This window comes from Nicotiana tabacum, chromosome 8 (assembly GCF_000715075.1).
Source record: "Nicotiana tabacum cultivar K326 chromosome 8, ASM71507v2, whole genome shotgun sequence".
Lineage (NCBI taxonomy): Eukaryota > Viridiplantae > Streptophyta > Magnoliopsida > Solanales > Solanaceae > Nicotiana > Nicotiana tabacum.
Window position 1 is genome coordinate 102425694 of NC_134087.1, and position 26671 is coordinate 102452364.

General features: G+C 36.7%; 1 protein-coding gene across 1 annotated transcript; it reads right to left on the reverse strand.

The window, feature by feature from the left end:
* Window positions 1-7404: 7404 nt before the first annotated feature.
* Window positions 7405-7839, reverse strand: LOC142163232 (uncharacterized). Its single transcript, XM_075220497.1, has one exon. It carries the CDS (start codon window positions 7837-7839, stop codon window positions 7405-7407), a length of 435 nt encoding a protein of 144 aa, XP_075076598.1.
* Between the last annotated feature and the right edge of the window lie 18832 nt (window positions 7840-26671).

A 26671-nucleotide genomic window follows, 5' to 3' on the forward strand; every position in this document is an offset into this window, starting at 1 on the left:
TTTAAAGGTTGAAGATCAGAGAACAAAGGGAGAGGCAGAACATTCTGACAGAGAGGAGAAGAACATTCTGATATTCTGAAAGTATTGAAAAATACAGATTTTTTAGAAATAAGAATCCAATAAATCAGCTGAAAACTCTCTACTGTACCATTGAGCCTTAGTAATTCCTGATTCTTTTAAGCTCTGGAAACAATAATGTTCAGTGATGGGATTTGAGTTGGTTTGATACTAGTTTTTGGAAGGTTTTGATCAAATTGTGTTAAAGACTACTGTTCCATTGGATTTTAAATCAATTTTCTGGTTTCATTTGCTGAACCTGGATGTGTTGTTGCTGCTGTCGATTTCTGCTGTTTAAAAATTGTTGATCCTTCTTTATTTCTTTGTCCCTTCAATATCAGGTACCTTCTTAGCCCCTGAATGATGATTGATTGTTGAACATATAAATCAGATGGAATACTAATTGGATACAGGCTGCATTTGAACTTAGTTTCCCCTGTTTCTCATACTGCTTTAATATTCTGTAATAAATATGTAGTTTTAGATGTTATCTAAGCTATCATTTGCACATTTAATGTTGTGTATGTTCAGTAGTTATATGTATGGGTAATTGGACATGTATGTATGATTCTGTTGTGTATATTCAATAGTTGTATGTATAGGTAATTGGACATGTACGTATGATTCTTATTTGAGATCAGTATGGTTCGAAGTATTTTGCAAGCATGTTCTGTGTTTACATTTGCTCCTGAATGAGTTTGAAATGTCTAAGGATTATATTGAAAGTTTTAGTATGATTTTCTGGAATTCATGAGAGAACCAGATACTAATGTACTGGTTTGGCGACTATAAGTGTTAGGGAAAATTCAAGTTAGTTTAGTTATGTTGAAAATGATTCACTGGTTATCTACTGTTTCTTGCATGTCAATTGAGCAGATTTGGTTGTTTTAAATTCTACAAGTTTTGTCAACGTGAGGTTTAATGAAGGTTTAAATATCAGCATTTCAAGTTAATTTAGGGCCTTGAAAATTTAGAATCATATGCTGTATAGTTTCTCAAGAATTGGATCCTTAATTGTTTTCTATTTCAAAATCTTGGAGTTGTTTGTATGTTGTGACTAGCTATTTAGGTTCAATCTGAACTTTTGCTGCTCAGCCATCGCTGGATCATGATACAGACTCGATGTCGAGTCTAATTGGTGTTGGTTCTGAGGCTTTAAAGAATTTGGGCCTTCTGCTTGGGCTCAATTTGGGCCCAGAATTTTAAAATTAATAAGAAATGAAAGTGATTGGCCCTGCTGCATGAGTTTTCTTTTATTTGCTTCAAACAGGGTTCTTCACTGTTAGTTGGGGTTGGTACAATTTTGTTTTAAGATTGGCCCAGTTCCCAAATGTTACAAATCAATTGTGTTAGTTTCCTTAAAAGGGATTACCATACCAATTGGGCGAATAATTATGGCCATTTAATTTGATGGTTGCTAATTAGTAGGAAGAAAATATATTTTTGATTCTTGCTCATATCTAAAGTACTACATATTGATGCAAAAAATCTTGAGCTTTAGTAATCAGGCTAATGATTTCGTGCGCTTAACGATATGGACTTCTCTTGGTCTCAAATCTCAATATGCTGTTAATTCCTCCTAGGCAGTTTCGAAGTGATTTGATCACAAAGAGCTTCTAAATTCAATATCTCATGATGTGCCTGTTGGAATGATTATTTGGTCTGTTTTGTGAGCTAATCTGGTAGATATTAAAATAAAGAGAGGTCTATTGGGCTAAACTCTAAGAATGAATAGGTTGAGAAATAACTTGATAGGCGTAAAACCTTTTAATAACGTTTTCTGTTGTGTGTGGCATGATTGCGCGTTCCAGAATTAAGACCAACGTATGCGTTCACGGAATGTTGAGCAAAACAATCTTAATCTTAATAAAATACTATCGTGATTGCGTACATGTTCGCGTGACATAATTACGATTCTAAAAGCAAAATCGGAGTATGCGCAACTTCGGCCCAATTTTCTTAACATTAATAAAGCATTATTAATTGTGGACACGTTCGCGTGACATGATTTTTGACGTACCAAACAAATGGGTATACGTGCGCGTAACCAGTTTCAAGATAATTTTCTTGATTAAAAAGCGTTGAAAGGTAAATGCACATAAGTTTTAAAATCAGTAATTAAACAATTTTAATAAGCCAAGTATGATTAAAGCGACCGTACTAAAACCACGGAACTCGGGAATGCCTAACACCTTCTCCCGGGTTAACAGAATTCCTTACCCAGATTTCTATATTCGCGGACTGTATTACAGAGTCAACCGTTCCTCGATTCGGGATTTTAAACCGGTGACTTGGGACGCCATAAATCTCCCAAGTGGCGACTCTGAATTAAATGTAAATAATCCCGTTTCGATTGTCTTTTAATTGGAAAAACTCCCTTGTATTTATACTCTTTACAGGGTGTAGAAAAAAGGAGGTGTGGCAATACTGTTCTGAGAGTGAGCCCGAGGGGCTGATATTGTTCTGAGAGTGAGCCCGAGGGGATGGTATTGTTCTGAATTGTTTCCCGAGGGGCGGATTTCTATTTGTTAATTACCTGTCAAATTACTTGTTTACTGGTTGAAAAAGTAAGTTTACTTGATATTTAACTGATTTACTGTTTTAAGTGATTTTACTGCTTCGGTATAGACTACTTTGTGTTTTCACGTATTTTCTTGCTTTCAGCCATTATTTACATTTATTACTCACTGAGTTGGAGTACTCACTTTACTCCCTTCACCCATGTGTGCAGATTCAGGCGCAGCAGGTCCCGCTCCTGAGTGCTAATCCCTCCAATCTAGGCGGTGTTTCGGAGACTACGAGGTAGCTGTTGGCGTCCGCAACCCCCGTGTCTCCCTTATCTTATTACTTTTATATTCTTCAAACAGTTATACCAGATATTGTATTTAGTAGACTCGTATCAGGATCCTTAGTTGCTCATGACTTGTGACACCCCGGTTTGGGTTGTGTCGGAATGTTTTCTTCTATTACGATCTATATTTCCGCGAATTATTGCTATTAAATCATGCTTTAAACTGTTTTATGGTAATTAACTGCTTAAAGAAGTGTATTGTGTTGGACTGGCTGGCCTTGTCTTCACGAGAGGTGCCATCACGACCGGGTTCGGGGTTAGGGTCGTGACAAGTACGTGCCCGTCACCTCACGCACAAGGCAATTCAATTTCCAAACATACCAATCCTAAGGGGAAGGCCCCCCACACAAGGTTAGACAAGCCACTTACCTCGAACCGGCAAAATCAACTTGAAACCACACTTTTGCCACGAGTATCCGACTCCAAATGGCCCAAATCTATTCAATTCAATCGCATATTGTAAATAACACTTCAAGTAACTGATTCTACAATTAAATTCTAAGCTAATACACTAAAATATGTAAAATGACCAAAACTCCCCTCAGGCCAATGTCTCGGAATCGGGTGAAATTTATATTTTCCGAACCGTCGTACTCTCACGAGTCTATACATAACATGAACACCGAAATCGGAGTCAAAATGACCCCTCAAATCCTCAATTAAAGGTCTCTTAAACTCAAGCCCTAATTACCCATTTTCCCCAAATTGTTCACCATTAATTAGGTCTTTAATCTTATGAAAACGAGTTATAAAGCCAAGAAAGTTATCTCCAAGTGATTTCCCTTTGATTTCCTCAAAAAACCCTTTTAGAAGCTTCAAACTCGGATAAAAATGGTGGAAGAATAGCCAATTTTCGCAAAGGCAACTATTTATATGTGTTGTCCAGCGACTTCTGCATTTGTGATCCTAGGACCGCATCTACGGAAACCACGTCGCATCTGCAACTTTCATTTAATTGCCTAGGAGCCGCATCTGTGATTTATTTTTCGCAGATGCGAAACCGCATCTACAGTACTCCTTCCGCATCTGCGGAATCTGAAGAAAACATCAACATCTTCTTCTGCGATCTCTACACCGCTTCTGCGGCTCCGCATCTGTGGTCCCCAAACCACAGATGCAAAAATACCCGAAGGTCAGCTGCTGCACAACTTCAACTCCAAAATTTTCTCCGTTAACCATCCAAATTCACCCCGAGGCCCCCGGGACCTCAACCAAAAGCACCAATATCTCCTAATACCTTATTCAAACTTGTATCAATCCTTCGAAACACTACAAATAACACCAAAAACACCTACTTTTCATCGAATTCAAGTATAAAATTTCAAAAACTCTATAAAACACACTTTCGATCAAAAAGTCTATCAAATCTCGTCTGAATTACCTGAAATTTTGCACACACATCCCAAATGACATGAAGAAGCTACTACAACTTTCAGAATTTCATTCCGACCCTCGGATCAAAATCTCACTACCAAACCGGAAACTTCCAAAATTCAATCTTCGGCATTTCAAGCCTAAATCAGCTACGGGCCTCAAAAACACTATCCGAACACACTCCTAACCCCAAAATCACCCAACGGAGATAACGAAAACATCGAATTTCTATTCCGAGGCCGTCTTCATATTGTTCCGACTACGATCAATTTTCCAACACTTAAGCTCTCATTTAGGGACTAAGTGTCCAAAAACTCTCCGAAACTCAAAACCGAACATGCCGGAATCAAATTAGTAGAATTAAACTTGGGGAAAGAAATTACTAGGGGATCGAGGCGTTAATTCTTAAGACTACCGACCGGGTCGTCACAAATAGTAAATAACGAAACATATTTTTAAGTTAGCTTTTAATAGCTTTTTCCCTAATTTGTTGTCTTGCCATAACTAAAAAAAATTCTGGATCATGGCTTCTAACTTTATTGACGTACAACTAAAGATTTTTAAAATCTTAAGAGTCAGTGATATGTTTTTACACTCTTGGATTGGTGTGTAGTTTTAGCAACCACACATCGTCACTCCATGCAGCTATCCGAAAAATTATGCTTATAAATAAAGAATAAACTGAAAGTTTGAAGTCAATCTTGATAAAACATAAATTAGTTACAAAAAAATTTAGACAAATTAAAACCTACAAAATCAAAAGCACAATATGATAGTAGCTCTAATTTTACTTATATTCTTATAGCAAGAGAAACAATAAGAGATGAATTTTGTATTGTTAATAATATATTTAAAGACATGATCAAATATTATAGTGATATATAAATGTTGGTAGTAAAAACTTAAATCATAATAATTTCGGTAATGTTTACTGGACCTATGTATGCTTTGAAAGATCATAATTACGGCAAAACCAAAGGTGAATTGAAGCATGGAAAGTAGCCTTTTAAAGGGTACAACCTCAACTTGAATCTCGGTTTCATTTATTGTGTGCTATTGCTAGAAAACATACGAAAAGTGAGATAGTATATCACACTTGAATCATCAATTGCTATTTGGACCCAATAAAACAAGTTCATATATACTTACTGATCATCCATGATGATAAAGTCTTGAATTCTCCTCCCATTTGGAGCATATGTTGAGGGACTGGCGTTGAGCACAATGGCAAGCATATTTTCCGTTTAAAAAGAACAACCAATAAATTAATAGATAATAAAAATTATTATAAACAATAATAATAATAACAATAATAATACTAATAAATGTGAATTTTAGGTGAATAGACAACATAGATGGTCAAATATTCAATTACCGAATTCAGATCCCTCGGGTTTATATTCAAAGTTGCCAAATGGTGTAAGATTTAGGCGCATTGGCGGCAACAGTGGATCTTCTGGAGGATTAACAGTTTCTATTGGCTCAACAATGGTATATCTATCAATTGTCTATGTAAATTTGTTAAGCAGATTTCCATACATATAGTTTGATTCTTTGACTTGTGCAACTGACACCAAGTAAGTATGGAAATAGCGAAACAGATCTTCAAAATGTATTATCTCCGCATTGAACATAATGCATTCGACTTGATTTTCTTGTAACAAAATAAGACACAATTAGGATAATATTATTTTAATTACTATTGGCAAACTTATGAATCCTTTAAAGATTACCTCTTCATCTTGTAAAACCATCAGTTGATACATTTTCATTTTCTCTCTATTGTCTCTAGGTCTGCCTTTATCAACTACTGGAACCTTACAGGTCCATTCTTCTGTTTCTGGAGTAATCGCATTGATGTTGAACCTTTCTGCTATTTAGATGTAATCTGCAAGTACAACACATCATAATAGCATAATGAATATATGTAACATTGCCAGAATGACTATAATACAAAATGGAAGAATACAAAAAATGAACAAGTTGTACGTCAAACTTACTGTCAGGAATGATGGTCTAAGTTAAAGAAAGAGCTTTTTCAATAATTTCATCATAAACTATATTATATGTAGAATGATCATCATCGTTTTCAATTATAGTTGGTCTAATTAATACCTTGACACAGTTAGAACCTTTAGCTCTTGATAAAGCAACGTATAACTGACCATGAGAAAATACAGGTTCTCGCAAATAAATGCCAACAAAATCTAATGTTTGGCCTTGAGCTTTATTTATAGTCATGGCGAAACATAATCGTACTAGAAATTGTGTTCTTTTAATTTGAAGGGGTAGTTTTTTGTCTTCTGATGTTAATAGTGGTATCCACGAAATGAACACATGTGTATTTTTAAAATCTCCATTGGATATTGTAGCACTAATAACATGAGGTTTGAAATCATTACATATTAATCGTGTCCCATTGCACAAACCTTCGCAGGGATTCAAATTTCTTAGTAATATAATTGGACAATTTTTCTTTAGACACAATTTATAGGGAGGTAAACCATGAGAACTTAAAGTGTGCAAAAAATCTTCATATTCACTTTGATATTTTGGATCAATTGTTTCATCAGTAGCTAAATAGACTTTTTCATCAGTCGGGAATTGAGAAATTAGCATGTCATTTATTTCATCAACGAAGTCATTTTTTGTAGTTAGAATTGCACGAGAAGTAATAAATGAAGTATTTGAATGAGTTAAATATAAATCAGGATAAGTAACTTTAAATAGATGATTCAAGGAATCTTTTTCAGTGGTGAAATGTATGATTAGAGGGCGGGGAATTTCTATTTTGCTCTTATCATTTTTCTTTCTTTTCCATTACCAATTCTCACTAAATATTCACAAAAAGCTGGGTCTGCTTTCGCACGCATATTTTCAGACAACTATAATTTTTCAAGTTGATGCCGAATTTCAAAACATAGTAAGCTTTTACGCACAAAATCTTCCCTTTTTCCACCATAGACAACAGGAAGAGTTTGTCTAAAATCGCCACTGAATACAACAACCTTTCCGCCAAACAACATAGTTATTTTCATTAAATCTCTTAGGAGAAAATATAGTGCTTCAATCATTTCTTTTTTCGCCATTGAAATTTCATCTCATACTATTAGTTTTGCATCTCAAATCAACGATGCCAATGAACTTTGTTTGCTAATATTGCAACTGAAATTTCCATCAACATCAATAGGTATTTTAAATCGGGAATGAGCACTTTGGCCTCCAGGAAGAAGTGAAGCAGCAACACCTGAACTCGCAGTCACTATTGCTATAAATCCTCTATATCTCACTGTAGCTAATAAGGCACGATATAAAAAGCTTTTTCCAGTTCCGCCCGGATCATCAATGAAGAATGCTCCAGGTTTATTTGAGAATACTGTATCAAGGATTATATTGTAAGATCTTTTTTGTTTAATGTTTAGTTTATATGGTAATAGTATATCTTCTTCATTAGCGATAATATTCCTTTCAAAATGTACATTTTTAGCTTCTTTGGCTATTGCAGATGATTGAATTTTGCCTTGAGTTAGTTGATATTCGTTGATATCACGACCCATTGAATGAAAAATATCATTAATATGATTTAGCACTTTGTAACGAATTTCTCTTGTATGCATGTTCAAGTATTTTTTGAAATCTTCGGACATCGGGCATTCAAATTTTTCCCACAACTCTCTTGGATTAACGGGATTGCAATAAATTAATAGTACAACAAATAAGTTCCTTAAACTGTTTAGAATTTGGTAACTTACTGCTTCTGACATGCATTCTATTAAATTATTATTGCAAAGTAACAATCCTTTTTTTTTGGCGGCTTCTCTAAATGTATCACAAGTTACTCCATTTACAGTTCGCAAATTTTTATACGATTTTGGTCCTTTTACGTTCATTATGAACAATTTAAGAAAGTATCTTTCTCCTTCGGTTGGATGACATGTTACAACTCTACCAATAGCAAATCCTTGTTAGCGACGTGACCACATTTTGTATGTTGTGTACCAAACAAAATGTTCTAGAAATTCTTGATAAAATAAGTTCAAATTCATAGCATCTTCGTTTTCGTTGTTCATTGTAAAAAATTCAGTTAACATTGTTTTTTAATCACAGGATTATTTAGGATTCTATTAATATTATCTTTATTTTTGAAGGAAACAATTTGCTGTCCATCAAGATGGAGTTGAAGTTGGTATACATTTGGAATCATTTCACTAATAGGAAAAGCGTATATGCGCCATGCAGCCTCAGGCGGTGTCACCCATCTAGCAGATTGATATTCCTTTATTTCATCTACTTCTATATTCGCATCGTTAGGATGTATGTGACATGTAATTTTATCAAGTACCTTGCAAATATATTTGTAAATGTAATTAACAACTTTAATATCAGAGCAAATCTCCACATTTATATGGCAATTTAATTTACTAAGTAAGAATGGATTATAGGAAACAACCCATGAATTATCAAGAAATTGTCCTCTAATCTCCACACATTTTTCCGTGTTTCGTCTTCTATAAATAGGATGTGAATTTTTTCCTTTAGTTGTCTGTTCAGCAAACTCTTTTGGAAACTTGAATTTACATTGACCGTTTTTTTTTTCTTCATACAGGGACTTGTTGGATTTAATTGACCGCAACGACCATGTAGCATGTGTTGTGTAACGAGCTTAAATAAATTAGAGTTTCTTTTAGGATCTGGTAATTCAGCACAAACAAATTGATCATACGCTTCTGGAGTCAATAGTTTGTATTTTTCATCGAGTATAATAAGAAAATGAGCATGCGGAAGTCCCCGTTTTTGGAATTCTACTATGTACATAAATGCAGCAATTTTAAAAAATATTTGTCTTTTTAGTATATTTTTTTAAGTTTTTCTAGTTTTGCTTGAAATATTCGGCTAACTAAATCGGGTCTATTTTGGGCCTCATCTGTTGACAATAAGTTTTCTTGAATTTCAGGCCAAGAAGGGTTGCATGTCATAGTTAGAAATAAATAGGGTATTCCAAAACGCTGTACTAATGCAATAAAATCCATATATTGGCGACGCAAATCTCTTGGTCCTCCTGTAAAGCTAAATGGAAGTATTCTATTTTTACCTACCTGTGAGCCTTCTCTCGCACCGCGACGTAAAAGATCTAAAAGTCCAGCTAATACGTCCATTCTGAATAAGTTTTGATTGAAAAAAGCGAAATCTAATCTTTGAGTTTCAACTTTTATCCATTCGTCTACAACATATTGTTGTAACAATCTTCCTGAATGTAAGATTATATTTTTATCATCTCTAATTTGGAGTTGATAACAATAGTATTCACGGCAAGAAACAGTTTCTCTTTTTCGTTTGTCTTTTTGCATCACTTCAGCTTCCATGTCAAGCAATCCATCAATTGAAGTCATATTGGTTACACTTGGCAATTCTTCGTATTCACAATACAGATGTGTTCTAGAAGGGGTAGCTGAAGGCTTAAGTTTTAGAATACCACAATGCCAACCATTTTGACCGTAGGAGAACAATAATGGATACTGCAATGGGTCATAACATTCGTAATAATAGTTTACCAGCTGGCTTCTATCACTTTTTGTATATATTCGGATATGGGGAGTAGGGGTACAATTATTGGTATCTTGTTCTACCCATATTCCTGCCACTTCCGACGTAGTTGGTAGATTGTATATTCGTTGATCTAGACCAACATCACACTTAAGCGCAATGTAGAAATTTGATAATTGGGGGATATTTATTAAGGATTTCAAAAACATAGAGTAAGGATTGATTTTTAATATTTCCATTAAATTTTTCACAGTACACTTGTTCAATTTATTGGAACATGCCATTCGATTGCTCATTTCATTTTCATTATCATAGAAATATAATTGTAGATTTTTTCCTTTTTCATTACTTAGTATCAAGTCATTTATGAAATGATACATTTGTCCCTGAACTCGAAACGTGCAAATGCCTTTATTCTTCTTTGCCAGCTCTTTGTCATAGCTTACTCCCAGGGATGCGAACACAAAAAAATTATTGTATGTTCTTATGTAGGTTCGAAAATGCTTTGATTCTTCAGTATTTCCTAGATATAGATTTCTTAACTCTTGCGGTACTTGATGTGAAATTAGCTTAACAGTGCCTTTACGACAACAGAATGTCGGTGGTTCGTATTCAAATTTTTTGGCTCCGCAAAATTTACATTTTGGAATAGTCTTTAACATAACATAATCAGTTAATGTTTGGATTGTTGTTGTCTCTTCAATATATTGTTCATGATTTGTATTAGATGTAGATCCTAGGATACAACAATAATAAGTGTAAGCATATAATTTAATAGTTATAAATGCATACATGTATTTATAATTGCATATACCATCAAGAAATGACAATCTAGCTCTCTAACCTGTTTCATATATTGAATGTCCCACAAAAGGAAGATGCTTCTCGCTTGAAATATTAGCACCTATAGAAAATGATGCATTAGCAGAGCTCTTAATTAGCGAGCAAGCAGGACGTTGTCGGCCGCTTGTTTCAGCTTTATTTACTCGTGCTCGCGCTAGGAGAGCCTCCTTTTTATCGTCTTGCATCATTCTATATAATTCGCATCGCCTAGTATTCTTGTTAGCATGTTTTTTTTTCGAGTTGTCAATTTTATAGTTTTTACTCGACATTTCACTCGTCTACTTCCTGAATGGGAAATGTCACGTACATATTTACATTACCGAATATATAAAAATCCACATATGGAATAGCCCAAAAGCTGCACATAGTATGTATGCTTACATTTTTTATAAAAACCCACGTAAAAACTTACAATATCTATAAATAGATAAGCAGAGATTAGAAAAAAAATTTACCTTCTGGTTTAAGTGCTACTGCATAACAAAAGTAGAACACAGCCACAATAGATCACAAGAACTGCAATGACAAAGAGAATAAATTGTCATGCACAATAGAGCCGAAAAAGCAAAGAACAAATAGAGGTCTCATATTAAACTTTGTATGCATATGGTAACAAAATAAATAGACTTGAAGCAGTAATTAATAAAGAATACTCATTTTATAAAATATAAGACCATCGATCCATAGACCTATCAAAATAACTTTGAAACCAAAAATAATTCCTTCAATATATATGTGATGAATGACGTAGCTAGAAGCACACAGAATTACAATCAAAAGGAAAAGCTTTTCCATTCTAATAATGAGATATAAATAGATAACAAAAACTAATATTAGCTCTGAAGTTTCCTGAGAAATAATTCAAACAAAAACAAAATCATTCATGCTTAAGTAATTCCACTCTAATTATAATCTTAAACTCCTCAAACTCAAATTTTCAGCAGCACCTATCAAATGACTATTACCAACATCAAAAAGCAATATTAAATCAAGCTTTTATAAATTAGTACAACATTTGCTTTGACTCAAGAAATGAAGCAACTCCTCTTTACTACCATCAATTTTAACAAAACCCCATCAACAATTGCTCTACAAGTTCTTAATTCCATTGTTTATACTACAAAGGCAAATGAGTAATGACTTTCTTAACCTAGAAGAAGATGCATATTTGAACACTGTTCTTGTGCCAAAAACTATCCCACCAATCGCATTCACTGCTTCCTTTGTTCTCAACAGGAACAATGTTAATGGATTTGTTTTGCTTGTTTTTTTGTTTGATTTTCTTAAACTTCTTTGAATCTTTCTTCGTCTTCTTTATGTTTTGCACTGGTCAAACTCTAAAACTCAACTTAAATAGATAATAGGAGTAATTTTTATCAGTTTATAATGTTAACATATTTAGATTCATTCTTTTACTTTGGAAAGTTGAGCAACTTTAGTTTTTTTCTTGGCTAATAACAACAAGAGATCTAATATTTCAATCCATAACGAACTGACCAACTCTTCGTATCACTTGGAGGGAGTTTTGTTTCCTCATTTCTTCTCTAGGAACAACAATAGATTTTAAGATGTAGGAGTTGGGATAGGTGATTGCTGCTACAAGCTTTGTTTTCTCTTTTCTTTCAAATGAAGTCGGACAATTTTTCGCTCTAGCGACTCTTGTGCTGCCTTTAACTGCTTTTCAGTTTCAAGATTAGCTAAACAAGAAGCTTGGATTTCATAGATTACTTAAAGCTCAATTGACTATACTACCCACTTAATGAATTTTAACATGAACTGAAATACTTCAAAGGTAAAATTTATATTAATATTTGCCTTTAATAGTCTATTTAAGGTATCATCAGTTCATAGAAAAACACATGAGCATCATAGTCTAATTTGACCAGTAGCTACATAGCATCAAAGAACATCAAATACAACAGATGGTAACAAAATAAATAGACTTGAAGCAATAATTAATAAAGAATACTCATTTTATAAAACATAATACCACCGATTCAAACTTATGATACAAATTAACTAATTTTTTATGCATCACAAGATACAAATATTCATTAGTAGAGTTCGATACCAGGCCACTGGCTATGAAATTGAGAAGCATGGAACGAACCCAACAAACACATGAAAAGGGAAAAAATGAGTAAAAAAGGAGAAGAAAATTGGGAAGAGATGGAAAGAAAACCATGTTGCTATCATCGTACAAATACATCACTGCTTCCTATGTGCACCAGCACGCGCGCGCACACGCACACACACAAGTACTTGAGATTAGGACAAGATGAAGAGATTGAAAACAGTAAATGATCGGAGGAATCTATGATGGCTGAGATTGTAACAGAGACAGTAAACTGAGAAAGCGAAGAAATAAACGGAAGCGAAGGAAGGCGCCAGAATATTTCTTGAAGAAGTTCATCACAGAGAAGCGTATCCATTCTTGTACTTTGCAGATACAAAAAATCAACCGATTTCTATACTTTAACAAATAGAATTTATTTTTTTGATTTCAATTCATCTCCGAAAAAAAAAAATTCCAATTTCATCCATCAAATCCTAACTCGAAAAATCTGTAATTAATTCACTCTGTTCTAACGAATTTGAAACAAAAAAGAAGGAGAAAGAGATAGAAAACAATAAAATTCATATTAAGTAATAAGAGAAGTGCACAAGTTAAAGAGATGAGGAAGATGAAGATATCTGAAGCTCTGTAAATTGTGATGTACACAAATCGAATAAAACCCACCTGTATAATAATGTAAACGCTATACGTAATAGTTGGGTAGATATGAAAAAAGCACGTATACAGATAAGCTCAAAAGTTTAATATGCCCTCAAACAAAACTTAAATTACCCATAAGCAAGCATGTCGAAACTCTAGAAAATAGAATAGAAAATTATGGATTAAGGGATTGACTTATCAAGTGATAATTGAAGAAAGACGTTCTCTTCCTCATTTTCCCCCCTTTTCTACAATTGGATATGAATTATAGGATTAGCCAAGGACTTCGTCAAGAAGCTATAATGGACCTGCTTAAATATTTATTGAATAAATTAGTGTGAAGTCGTGAACAATTTCCAGCTATTAATTACTACACTTTACTGAACCTCCCGCCTCTTCTTCATCATTTCCATGCCGACAGAATGTCTAATTGATTCATGATTATGGTCTATGGAAGACTTTTCTAGGAAACGTAAAAGAATTAAATTGAAATAAAAATACAGTTTTAGATAGGCTGATAGTTTCGTTCCACATGACGAAGCAAACAACTTGAATTTTTCTATTACAATATCCAAAGGTGAAGCCAATGGTCAGAGGTATTACTACTGAGTACTGACATATGTCCCACTCATAGAATTGCAAGTTGCCTTTCTTACGTTTTGAGGAGAGAAGAAGACAAAAAAATTTATTTGATGTTTACGTTAAAATAAACAATTTAATCTTGTGAAAATAATTCATATATGCCTGGACTATAAATATTCATATGCAAGATATACATGTTATGCATTCATTCACTTGGTAAATATTTAATGTGAATAATTTTTTTTTTTTTTTAGACGACATGGAATAGTTTGGACCTTTTTTTATTCAAATTTAAATAAAAGAGATGTGACTCCTAAATCGAGAATGCAAGCTACAGGATATAGATGAAGTGATTAGCAATGTCGAGACTTTGAGCAATGCATATAAACTGGTTAATTTAGAATATGTGACTACTAAATCTAGATTGCAAGCCACATGATATAGATGAAGTAATTTGTAATTTGGAGATGATGAACTATGCATATAACCTGGTCAACTAATTAATTAAAAGGTTTAGTGTTGGTTTATAATTAGTAATTCCTTGAGGCTTGAACTATCTTGATTTTTCATAGTCATCGATCACACACACCAAAAAATTAATTCATATTATAGGTTGTGATGTTTTAGATAACATTCATGTAAAAATTCTCAATAAGTATATTAGTGAAATCGATTGTCTTTTTTTTTTTACAAAACAAAAGATAATATATTTAAATATTATGGTGTATCATTAGTTACATCAACAAGGAAACTACAAGCCTTGAGGATATTCATATTCCCCATCGTGGCTAAACTGCAACATACATCAGTACTAATATTTTTTACCAAATACACATAATCATGTTGTCACGACCCCAAATTCCACTAAGGGTCGTGATGGCGCCGGACACCTCTGTCAGGCAAGCTAACTACAATTTACTACCAATCTTTTATTTTAAATTATTTTGAAATCATTTCCTTTAAACAAATAAATAATAAACAATAAACTCCGCTGGATAAAAGAGGGTGTCTTTACAAAATTTAACTACTGAAAAATTCCATGATCATCCCAGAACCCGGTGTCACAAGTACATGAGCATTTTCTAGGGAATGAAATAAAATACAGTAACTATCTGGAATACAAGTGGACAGAAATGAAAATACAGTACAATACTCTGAAGGAGACTCTGCTAGTTGCGGACGTCTCGATAAATGCAACTCACCTATATCTCCGTATTAACCATGCCGCTATGTCACTAAGCCACTAGCCACATATGAACCTGTGCAACAAAAATGCACAGCAAGTGTAGTATGAGTACGAAAACAACGTGTACCCAATGAGTATCCCGTCTAATCTCGAAGAAGTAGAGATGAGAGGTCGACTTCGACACTTACTAGTGGTCCAACGATAATATAATAAAAATATGAGGAGATTATGAAATTTTATTAAACCAACAATTATAATTCATAAAGCCAGATAGCAGGTAAACAACTTCCCAAATAATAATGAATTTCCAAGAATTTACTTTTCATTATCTTTATCAATTAATCTCCGGCAAGAAAGGCAAATGAGAACATTTATAAATCCCAAGCAACAATACAAGCATGCGCATATCATGTCGAGGTCGTATGACCGATCCAACATAAATGTAAAATGTGTACTGCCGAGGGTCAAACGACGCGAACCATAGATACATCTATTACCCCGCTTGCGAATCATCCATGCGATGCGGTCAACATAAAATAAACAAACACCCTGCTCGCGAATCATACATGCGACGCAGGTACACATAGAATCACATATTCAAACAGTTAATCAAGACTTCATTAGGGAACAACTATCCAAGAAAAATCCAAATCCTCCCTTTTTTTAAACGATTTAAGAAAAATGAAGTTTAATCCTTTTAGAAATTTATTTACCAATTCGATAGAATTTAAGCAAGTCAAACCATCAATAGGATTACAAATATGTCCAAGTACATCATGCTTTTGGGTCCTTGACTACCCGGACAATAGCATAATAGTAGCTACGCATGGACTCTCGTCACCTCGTACGTACGTAGCCCCCACAAATAGGAGAACATAACTAATTACACCTATGGGAACAATTCCCTCTTACAAGGTTAGAAAGGAGACTCACCTCGCTCCGAAGATCCATAACCGGCATTCCACGCTCTTCCGAAGACTCGAATCGATGCACAATGTTCCAAAACTAGCCAATAATTTTGCAAATCCATTAATATACGTTCAATTACTCATTATAACCCGATTTATAACAAATCCTAACCACCGATCAAAAAGTTGACAAAATTGCTCTTGGGCCCACTTCCCGGATTCCTAAATTTTTCGAAGATAAACTTTACCCATAACCTCACGAACTCAAATATATAATTTACTCTCAATTTCATACCCGATATCGTAGTCAAATTTAAAGAATATCAATTTTCTAGGTTTTCCCTTAAACCCCAAGTTTCTACCCATTTACATGCTAAAACCCATATATAATCTAAATATTTAACTCAAGATAGGTGGGGTTAGCTTACCTTGTTGATGATGACGAAAAACCCCACTTGAAGCTCTCCAAAATCGTCCACACCAAATGAAAAATGGGGGAAAAATGACCATCTCCCGAGTTTAAAAGAATACACTGCCTCCAGCATTTCCGCACCTGTGGTCACTTGACCGCTTCTGCGGTTCCGCAGGTGCAACCACCTACCTGCTTCTGCGGTTTCTCACCAGGCTGCCGTTTTCCGGTTCTGCGTCCTCTCCACCGCAGGTGCGGTCCCGCTTCTGTGGTGACCTGACCGCATCTGTGGTCCCAGCCTAGCCGTCCATTTCCGCTTCTGCGGATCCGCACCTGCGGCTCTTGCCTCGCAGGTGCGGTTATACCAGTAACCAGCAACATCAGCCTTCTCCAAAATTTTGTTTTTGATCCGTTAACCACCCGAAATCCACCCGAGGCCCCCGGGACCCCAACCAATCATACCAACCAGTCCCAAAACACATTACGGACTTGCTCGAGGTCTCAAATCATATCAAACAACACTATAACCACAAAGCGACCTCCAATCCAAGCTTTATGAACTTTAGAATTTCAAACTTCTACTTTCGATATTTAAACATACCAAATCACGTCCGATTGACTTCAAATTTTGCACACAAGTCATATTCGATATTATGGACCTACTCCAACTTTCGAAATCAGATTCTGACCCCGATATCAAAAAGTCCACTTCCGGTCAAACTTCTCAAAAACCTTCAAATTTCTATCTTTAGCCAAATGACTCCAAAATGACCCACGGACCTCCGAATTCACTTTCGATCGCGCTCCCAACACCAAAATCACCATACGGAGCTACTCCCAGACTTGGAATCTCAAACGGATATCGATAACACCGAAATGCACTTCAACCCAAACTTATGAAGTTTCTTCCAAAATGCTAACTTCCACAATAGGCGCCAAAACGCTCCCGGATCATCCGAAACCCGATCCGAGCATACGCCCAAGTCCAAAATCATCATACGAACCTGCTGGAACCCTCGAATCCCGATTCCGAGGTCGTTTACTAAAAATTCTGATCTTAGCTAATTCTTTCAACTTAAAGCTTCCGAAATGAGAATTCTCTTTCTAAATCAATTCCAAACTTCCCGAAGTTCAATTCCGACCACGCGTGCAAGTCATAATACCTGAAATGAAGCTGTTCATGACTCCAAACTGCTGAACGGCGTGCTAGAGCTTAAAATGATCGGTCGGGTCATTACATTCTCTCCCACTTAAATATACGTTCGTCCTCGAACGTGCTAAGAACTACACTAAAGTAGTCTGAAATCACTATTTAACAACTCATGCACCTTCCCGTGCTACCACAACTCAGTTGATCATATTAGCTCGATCAATTCTGAAGATATTCCTTTTTATTGTAGCAAATAAGCCTTAGAGCCTAATTTCAATATCTGGAATTCTATGCCAGGCCTGTTTCCAACATACGCTCACCATATCAATAACTACACGCAGCGCTAAGACATGACTGCATACCTTAGTCGGATTCACACCTTTTACTCACAGGACCACGATAACATTCTCTGATCAAATTAGTCAAAATTCCACGAATCTGATGCTCCCAATGTACCTCATGATATATATAAGTCTTGCTCTAACTCTTACAATACCGCCACGACGGAAGAGATGTGTAGAAATTCATAACCGACTGCCGAATCAATAATTCATTGGGTCTATACTCCTAACAGGAACCATCACCTCATCCTAAACCAAATAATGGTCTTTGCTCCTTAATATACTTCATATAATCAGATTGCAATGATCCTAATCCAATGATCTCATCTCACCTAGCACGAATAGCTCAGGAAATCAGTCACCCCGGACATGATCAAAAATCTCATATGATGCCACCATGTGCCAATAGGCTACCAACTCGAACATGATACCTAAAGGAAACGATCTCTGAAAAAGAAATTCAATTACCCCGCTCGTGAATCATACATGCAACGCGGTCAACATAATTGAATAGACACCCCGCTCGCGAATCATACATGCGACGCGGGCACACAACTAATATGAGCTTTCCTCAAAAAAATAGGAAACAAAACACATAAAAACAAATACGGGGAACTGTACTCAACATCACACTGTTGCGGCGCGCAACCTGATCCAAACAACATACCTATGGAGGCGTGCCACCCGATCCACACATAAAATTCACATAAGGAGATACACACCGGTCTAGATTGCTCATCACATCAAAATACCGAATGTCAGTCACCGGCACATCAAGTGCATAATACCATCCCTAGGGAGACATATAGCACTATAAGCTACAAACTCAAGCACAACTGAGGTGCGATATATGGTCTGAATCTCAAGAGCCATTCTGCTCATATAACAACATCTCTACGCAAAACCTCAACATATAAGAAATTCACCAAGCCGTCTCATGACTCACACGGTGCAATACATTATTACATGAAATAGCTGACGATGAAATAGTACCCCGACTACTCTTCTATAAGGAGCGCATTGCTGAAATGAACACATCTGGCCTAATATAGAGCCCACATTCACATTTAGATCCATCCACAGACCTTAAGCTGATTCTGATCGCACTGAACTAAGCTAATAACCTTTCAAAGGTCTATAATTAACTCCCCTTCTCTCATAACACACAGGAACAACCATCATAACCCGAGTAATCCTCCACAGTCCACAACCCAATAGACCGAGTGCCCTCTAGGCATCAATTCTCAATTTAACGTCATCACCACATTCTTCATACTTGGTTTAACTCTTCAATCAATCAAGTGGCTATACGCCACACTTATACAACCTTCGCATGGGACATACTCCCACAACCTTCCATAACTAATAATAGGTCCGTACATCCAAACCACCGGCCGCACTAATGCTGAAAAGTGATCAAGAATCCTTAACCAGGATGCAAAGCCTCTTTCACAAAACGCCAATCTCAGGTGATGCTGAAGACAATACCAACTTACCTTAAACATCGAAACTCCTTTCCTGCTCATCCGAGTTTGTGACATCCTTGTCAACACCGAACTGCACCCTTGATCCTCACTTCAAATCCCATACCACCCACTACACCCAACATGCCAATATATGATAGAATACGTTTTTCATCATAACTTCGGAACCACTAATAGATTAACACTTCATCATATAAAACTTTTCTCTTAACTCACTTCAGGAGAACCATAGCAACACATAGGTGAATTCTCAAAACCGTGGAATATGTAAATCTCTAAGTAGTGTCTAAGCCACCATAGCCCTTCTGGGATCTGCCTACACATAACAGGCCATAACAGTAGAATACTTCTGAATAACATCAATTACGGCGGCTGACCGACCTCACACGTACCGTTAAAAATTACTTGCATAACTTGGTCCCGCTGCAGGAACTAATCACTACCACCAATATGCCAATTCAACTATGGCTAATCAATCTATATTCTTACAATTTATCTTTGATTGCCTTAGAAATAATAATAACTCCATTCAACACATAACTCACCGCATCCGCACTCATCCCGAGTGACCTTGAATCACGAGACCACACTGTCTCCAATCACACGAACCGTTTCATACCTCCCTTGTGCGCACATTCGCATCCTCAACTAGTGTGCCCATTTTGATAATCCCTCTACGAATCCGAAGTCTTTTCTCATTTTCCTCCCAAATGCTACACTGCGAGTCAAAATATCATAGAATATTCTGGGCCTCTTCTCATAATCTACTACAAAAGCTTGATTCTTAATTGTACTTGTAGGCTCCAAATCATTAGGCACCACACTTTAACTTTTGAATTCACTAGGACCATTGTTGAGATCCACCCGCTCTGAGTGGGCCCCGAATATAATTAACTCTATGATTCTTCTAGCACATGCATACCCTCTCGGTGAAGCACCCAGCAAAATCACTTCCCTTGAAACCCGCACTTATACAAGGCATAAATCCTAAATCCTTCCCCAAGTCTGAGCATGAGCCAATAAGGCCAATCATAGCACACCTTTAACAATTCATTTGCTCAAATTATCACTTATGCTCTTTTCCCGTAGTTGAAATAACTTACCAATACGCCGACAACCCGAAACCTCACAAGAAGATAACCATACAACCCAATTGTAGGCGGTGGGACTCTCCCACTTAGCTTGAAGCCACTATTACACAACACTAAAATTCACCGGGATTCCTTATCTCTTATTGACATAACCTTGCACAATCAACCGTCAAAATTCTCGGAATCTTTATGTAAAGCCCCTTTTTATATTCGGAATCATCAACCACATTTGCACGATCGATCTCCTCGTTGTATAACCAATAAAATTCTTCGTAGTAGTTTCGCCAACCATGCGATCGCCGATCTGCTCACTGGAGATAACCCACCTGTGGAATTTACGTGTCGACGTCTTCCAGCACTGCTGCACGGGGTACAATCACTACGACATGAATAACCCATCCTGAGTTCGAGCTCACTCTCTGGCTGCACAAGTCTATTCACCCCTCGTGGACATCAATTAAATGTGCGGCAACATCCTTCCAATTCAAGGTTACGTTGTATACTTCTTCATTTCAAGTAGCCCATTTCTGCTATATCAAATCTCATGCCGCATAATAGCCCATACTTCGAATTAGATCCGTAGACCCCAACCATCAATCACTAAAATTCCCAAGTCGTTCCAAACTCTCCTTAAGGTGCGTAGTCATCCTAACACAAATCCCTTATGCAACTCCGTCACTCTCCCACTTTGGCAAAACTCACCCCTCTAATCGACCACTCAACCTTTGCTTCTTATACCTGGCCTTCTAGAAATTTTAACCACCGCCTGACACTCCCCACATGTCCTTCCTCATCCTTTGCTGCTCAGTTGTTGCCTTAATAAAATCTATCTTCGTAGCACTTGAACCCACAAATCGCTACTAACTTTAAACCTTTCTGGAGATCATCTTTCTCGAGCCGTCGACATTAGAAACTCCGATTCAATCCTGAACCACCGCACCTCGCGATATCCAACCATCGTTTCTCCAATATTATTTCACAATATCTTACCCCAAAGGTGAATTGCAGAAGACCATAGCACCGGCGAACTTAACACATACAATCGAGGATGACGACACTACATTGCAGATGAAAATTCCACCACGCTCGAAAATACCAAGTTTCTTTTCTCCATCACCCCAAATCTGAACATTCATAGGCCAATTGCTTTACCTCCGCCGGAAATGAAATATCAGGTCTCTAAATCGTGCACTGAGTACACTTCCTTTCAAATTATTCACCGCCCCAACGCAAAGGAAAGTATCCTACCATCAAGTCAGTATTGTCCGATAACCAATCATTACCAATCATAGTGATCTGTGCATAGTCTCAAAGCTCTCAGGAATACTGATACTGAACTGAAATGACAAGACATCCTTCCGCAAAGCAATTACAATAGCCCAATCAACAATACCGGGAGAAACATCCCGCACCACATCTGTAGTGCCAGTACAATCTTTCAATTCTCGATTTATAACCAGCGGATCGCGGTGCGTAAGATTGAGTAGGAAGGAAACAAGGGCATAAGCCTCAAGGGATCAAATCCCACGATGAGGAATCAAGAAGGAAAGTACTCCAAACAGCCCTGTAGCCTCCCTAAGATAAGTACAGACGTCTCCGTACCGATCCCCGAGACTCTACTAGACTTTCTTATGACTCGTGAGACCTAAGGGAACCTAGTGCTCTGATACCATGTTGTCACGACCCCAAATTTCACTAAGGGTCTTGATGGCGTCGGACACCTCTGTCAGGCAAGCCAACTACAATTTACTAGCAATCTCTCATTTTAAATTATTTTGAAATCATTTCCTTTAAACTAATAAATAATAAACTCAGCTAGATAAAAGAGGGTGTCTTTACAAAATTTAAGTACTGAAAAATCCCATGATCATCCCTGAACCCGGTGTCACAAGTACATGAGCAATTTTAGGGAATGAAATAAAATACAATAACTGTCCGGAATACAAGTGGACAGAAATGAAAATACAGTACAATACTCTGAAGGAGACTCTACTGGCTACAGACGTCTCGATAAATGCAACTCACCCAAGTCTCTATATCAACCATGCTGCTATGTCATTAAGCCACTAGCCACACATAAACTTGTGCAACAAGAATGCACAACAAGTGTAGTATAAGTGCGAAAACAACGTGTACCCAATAAGTATCCCTTCTAATATCGAAGAAGTAGAGACGAGAAGTCGACTTCGACACTTACTAGTGGTCCAACGATAATATAGTAAAAATGTGAGGAGATCATGAAATTTTATTAAAATAACAATTATAATTCATAAAGCCAGATAGCAGGTAAACAACTTCCCAAATAATAATGAATTTCCAAAGAATTTATTTTTCATTATCTTTATCAATTTATCTCCGGCCAGGAAAGGAAAAGGAGAACATTTATAAATCCCAAGCAACAATACAAGCATGCGCATATCATCCCGAGGTTGTACGGCCGATCCAACATAAATATAAAATGTGCATTGCTGAGGGTCGAACTGTGCGAACCATAGATGCATTTATTACGCCGCTCGTGAATCATCCATGCGACGCGGTCAACATAAAATAAACAAACACCCTGCTCGCTTATCATACATGCAGCGCAGGTACACATAGAATCACATATTCAAACAGTTAATCAAGACTTCATTAGGGAACAACTATCCAAGGAAAATCCAAATCCTCCCCTTTTTTAAACGATTTAAGAAAAATCAAGTTTAATCCTTTTAGAAATTCATTTACCAATTTGATAGAATTTAAGCAAGTCAAACCGTCAATAGGATTACAAATATTCCCAAGTACAACATGCTTTTGGGTCCTAGACTACTCGGACAATAGCATAATAGTAGCTACGTACGAACTATCGTCACCTCGTGCGTACGTAGCCCCCACAAATAGGAGCACATAACCAATTATTTTACCTATAGGGACAATTCCCTCTTACAAGGTTAGAAAAGAGACTCACCTCGCTCCGAAGATCCATAATCGGCATTCCACGCTCTTCCGAAGACTCGAATCGATGCACAATGCTACAAAACTAGCCAATAATTATGCAAATCCATTAATATACGTTCAATTACTCATTACAACCCGATTTATAACAAATCCTAACCCCCGATCAAAAAGTTGACAAAATTGCTCTTGGGCCCACATACCCGGATTCCTAAATTTTTCGAAGATAAACTTTACCCATAACCTCACGAACTCAAATATATAATTTACTCTCATTTTCATACCCGAAATCGTGGTCAAATTCCAAGAATATCAATTTTCTAGGTTTTTCCCTCAAACCCCAAGTTTCTACCCATTTACATGCTAAAACCCATACATAATCGATATATTTAAATCAAGATAGGTGGTGTTAGCTTACCTTATTGATGATGATGGAAAACCCCACTTGAAGCTCTCCAAAATCGTCCACACCAAATGAAAAATGGGGGAAAAATGACCATCTCCCGAGTTTAAACGAATACACTGCCTCCAGCATTTCTGCATCTGTGGTCACTTGACCGTTTCTGCGGTTTCGAAGGTGCGAACACCTACCCGCTTCTGCGGTTTCTCACCAGGCTGCCGTTTTCCGGTTCTGCGTCCTCTCCACCGCAGGTGCGGTCCCGCTTCTGTGGTGACCTGACCGCATCTGTGGTCCCAGCCTAGCCGTCAGTTTCCGCTTCTGCGGATCCGCACCTGCGGCTCTTGCCTCGCAGGTGCGGTTATACCAGTAACCAGCAACATCAGCCTTCTCCAAAATTTTGTTTTTGATCCGTTAACCACCCGAAATCCACCCGAGGCCCCCGGGACCCCAACCAATCATACCAACCAGTCCCAAAACACATTACGGACTTGCTCGAGGTCTCAAATCATATCAAACAACACTATAACCACAAAGCGACCTCCAATTCAAGCTTTATGAAATTTAGAATTTCAAACTTCTACTTTCGATGTTTAAACATACCAAATCACGTCCGATTGACTTCAAATTTTGCACACAAGTCATATTCGATATTATGGACCTACTCCAACTTTCGAAATCAGATTCTGACCCCGATATCAAAAAGTCCACTTCCGGTCAAACTTCTCAAAAACCTTCAAATTTCTATCTTTAGCCAAATGACTCCAAAATGACCCACGGACCTCCGAATTCACTTTCGATCGCGCTCCCAACACCAAAATCACCATACGGAGCTACTCCCAGACTTGGAATCTCAAACGGATATCGATAACACCGAAATGCACTTCAACCCAAACTTATGAAATTTCTTCCAAAATGCTAACTTCCACAATAGGCGCCAAAATGCTCCAGAATCATCCGAAACCCGATCCGGCCATATGCTCAAGTCCGAAATCATCATACGAACCTGCTAGAACCCTCAAATCCCAATTTCGAGGTCGTTTACTATAAATTTCGATCTTAGCTAATTCTTTCAACTTAAATCTTCCGAAATGAGAATTCTCTTTCTAATCAATTCCGAACTTCCCGAAGTTCAATTCTGACCATGTGTGCAAGTCATAATACCTGAAATGAAGCTGTTCATGGCCCGAAACTGCTGAATGGCGTGCTAGAGCTCAAAATGACCAGTCGGGTCGTTATACATACTTATCCATTGCTAGGTTATTTAGCACAAAAAGGGTTGGTTTATCAAAAAGTTGGTGTTCTTTTGCATGCTTGAGTGTCTCTTTTGCCATCTTATGAGCTATCTTGTTTCCTTCTTGAAAGATATGGCTGATCTTCGGCTGCTTCAATTGGTGTATTAGCCACCTGCATGTAAAAAGAGTCGAGTTGTGAGGAACACAGTCAGAGTGTAGTGATTTGATTACCTCTATTGCGTCAGTTTCGATGACCAGGGGTGTATATCCTTGACTTAGAGTAATTGTAAGGTCTTCCTTGAGGGTTTCCAATTTCGCCTGTAGGGGGGCTTGAGGGGCAGGTGTGTTGATATTCCATTATCCACTTTTCCGTATGATCTCTAAATACTCCTCCGGTCAAATGCCTTTTCTAGGTCTATTTTCAGGACCAAGTTAGCATTTGTACCTTTTTGTTTGTGCATTTTAAGCATTAGTTCCTGGATAATAATGGCATTATCACTGGTACATATACCTTTCATAAAACTAGCTTGGTAAGGGCTAATTATATTTTCTAAAAAGGATTTTAGTCTATTGTCTATAGTTTTTGAAATAATTTTATAAATTGTGTTGCATAGACCAATAGGCCAAAAAATTATCAAATTATTTATGTTGGAAATTTTTGGGATAAGACATAGGTGAGTTTCATTTATCCCCTCTAAGAGTTTGTCTGATTCAAAAGCTTGGTGGCAAAGATGTGTGACAGACGTTTTTAGGTATTGCATATACTTTTGAAAGAAGAACGGGTGAAGACCCTCTGGCCTAGGTAATTTAAAAGGTTTAAAATTGAAGATTGCATTTTTAATTTCTGAAAGAGATATAGGGTTGTCTAAAGAAGATAAGCTACAAATTTTGTAACTAGGGGGTCAGTTTTAATAGCGGACCAGTTGGAATAACTATGACCAGTAGTGGAAATTTGTTCAAAACAGTTGAGGGTATGATCCATGATTTTTTGAGGATCATCTATCCAGTTACCTTATAAATCTTTGAAAAACACAATCTTATTAATTCTTCTATTATTTGTGGCACAAATGTGGAAGAATTTTAAGTTCAAGTCTCCTTCATTGAGCCAGTTTACTCTAGATCATAATTTCCAAAAATCTTCTTCCATTTTTAGGATATTGTTATAATCTTATTTAAGAGTAATTTCTAGATTATTTAGGTAGGTGTTAAAACCATATGAGCCAAAATTTTGTATACCATTTAGTCTAGCCAGATTTTTTTTTTCTTTTTCCTAAAAAGGTCTCCAAAGGTTATATTTTTCCAATCAATAATACGATTTTTAAATATAGAAGAGGCAGCAACAAAGTTGGAGTCAAGCCAACATTCCTTAACAATGTTACCAAACTCAGGGTGGCCACACCAATAAGATTCAAGTCTGAAAGGTTTTGAAAGAGGGTTGGACCGTTTAGGAATTAATTCTAGTAGAATGGGATTGTGGTCCGAATGGGTTTTTGGCAAGTGAATTATGGATGCTTTGGGGAACATCTTTACCCATGCATCATTAGCTAGAAATTTATCTAATCTTTCCAT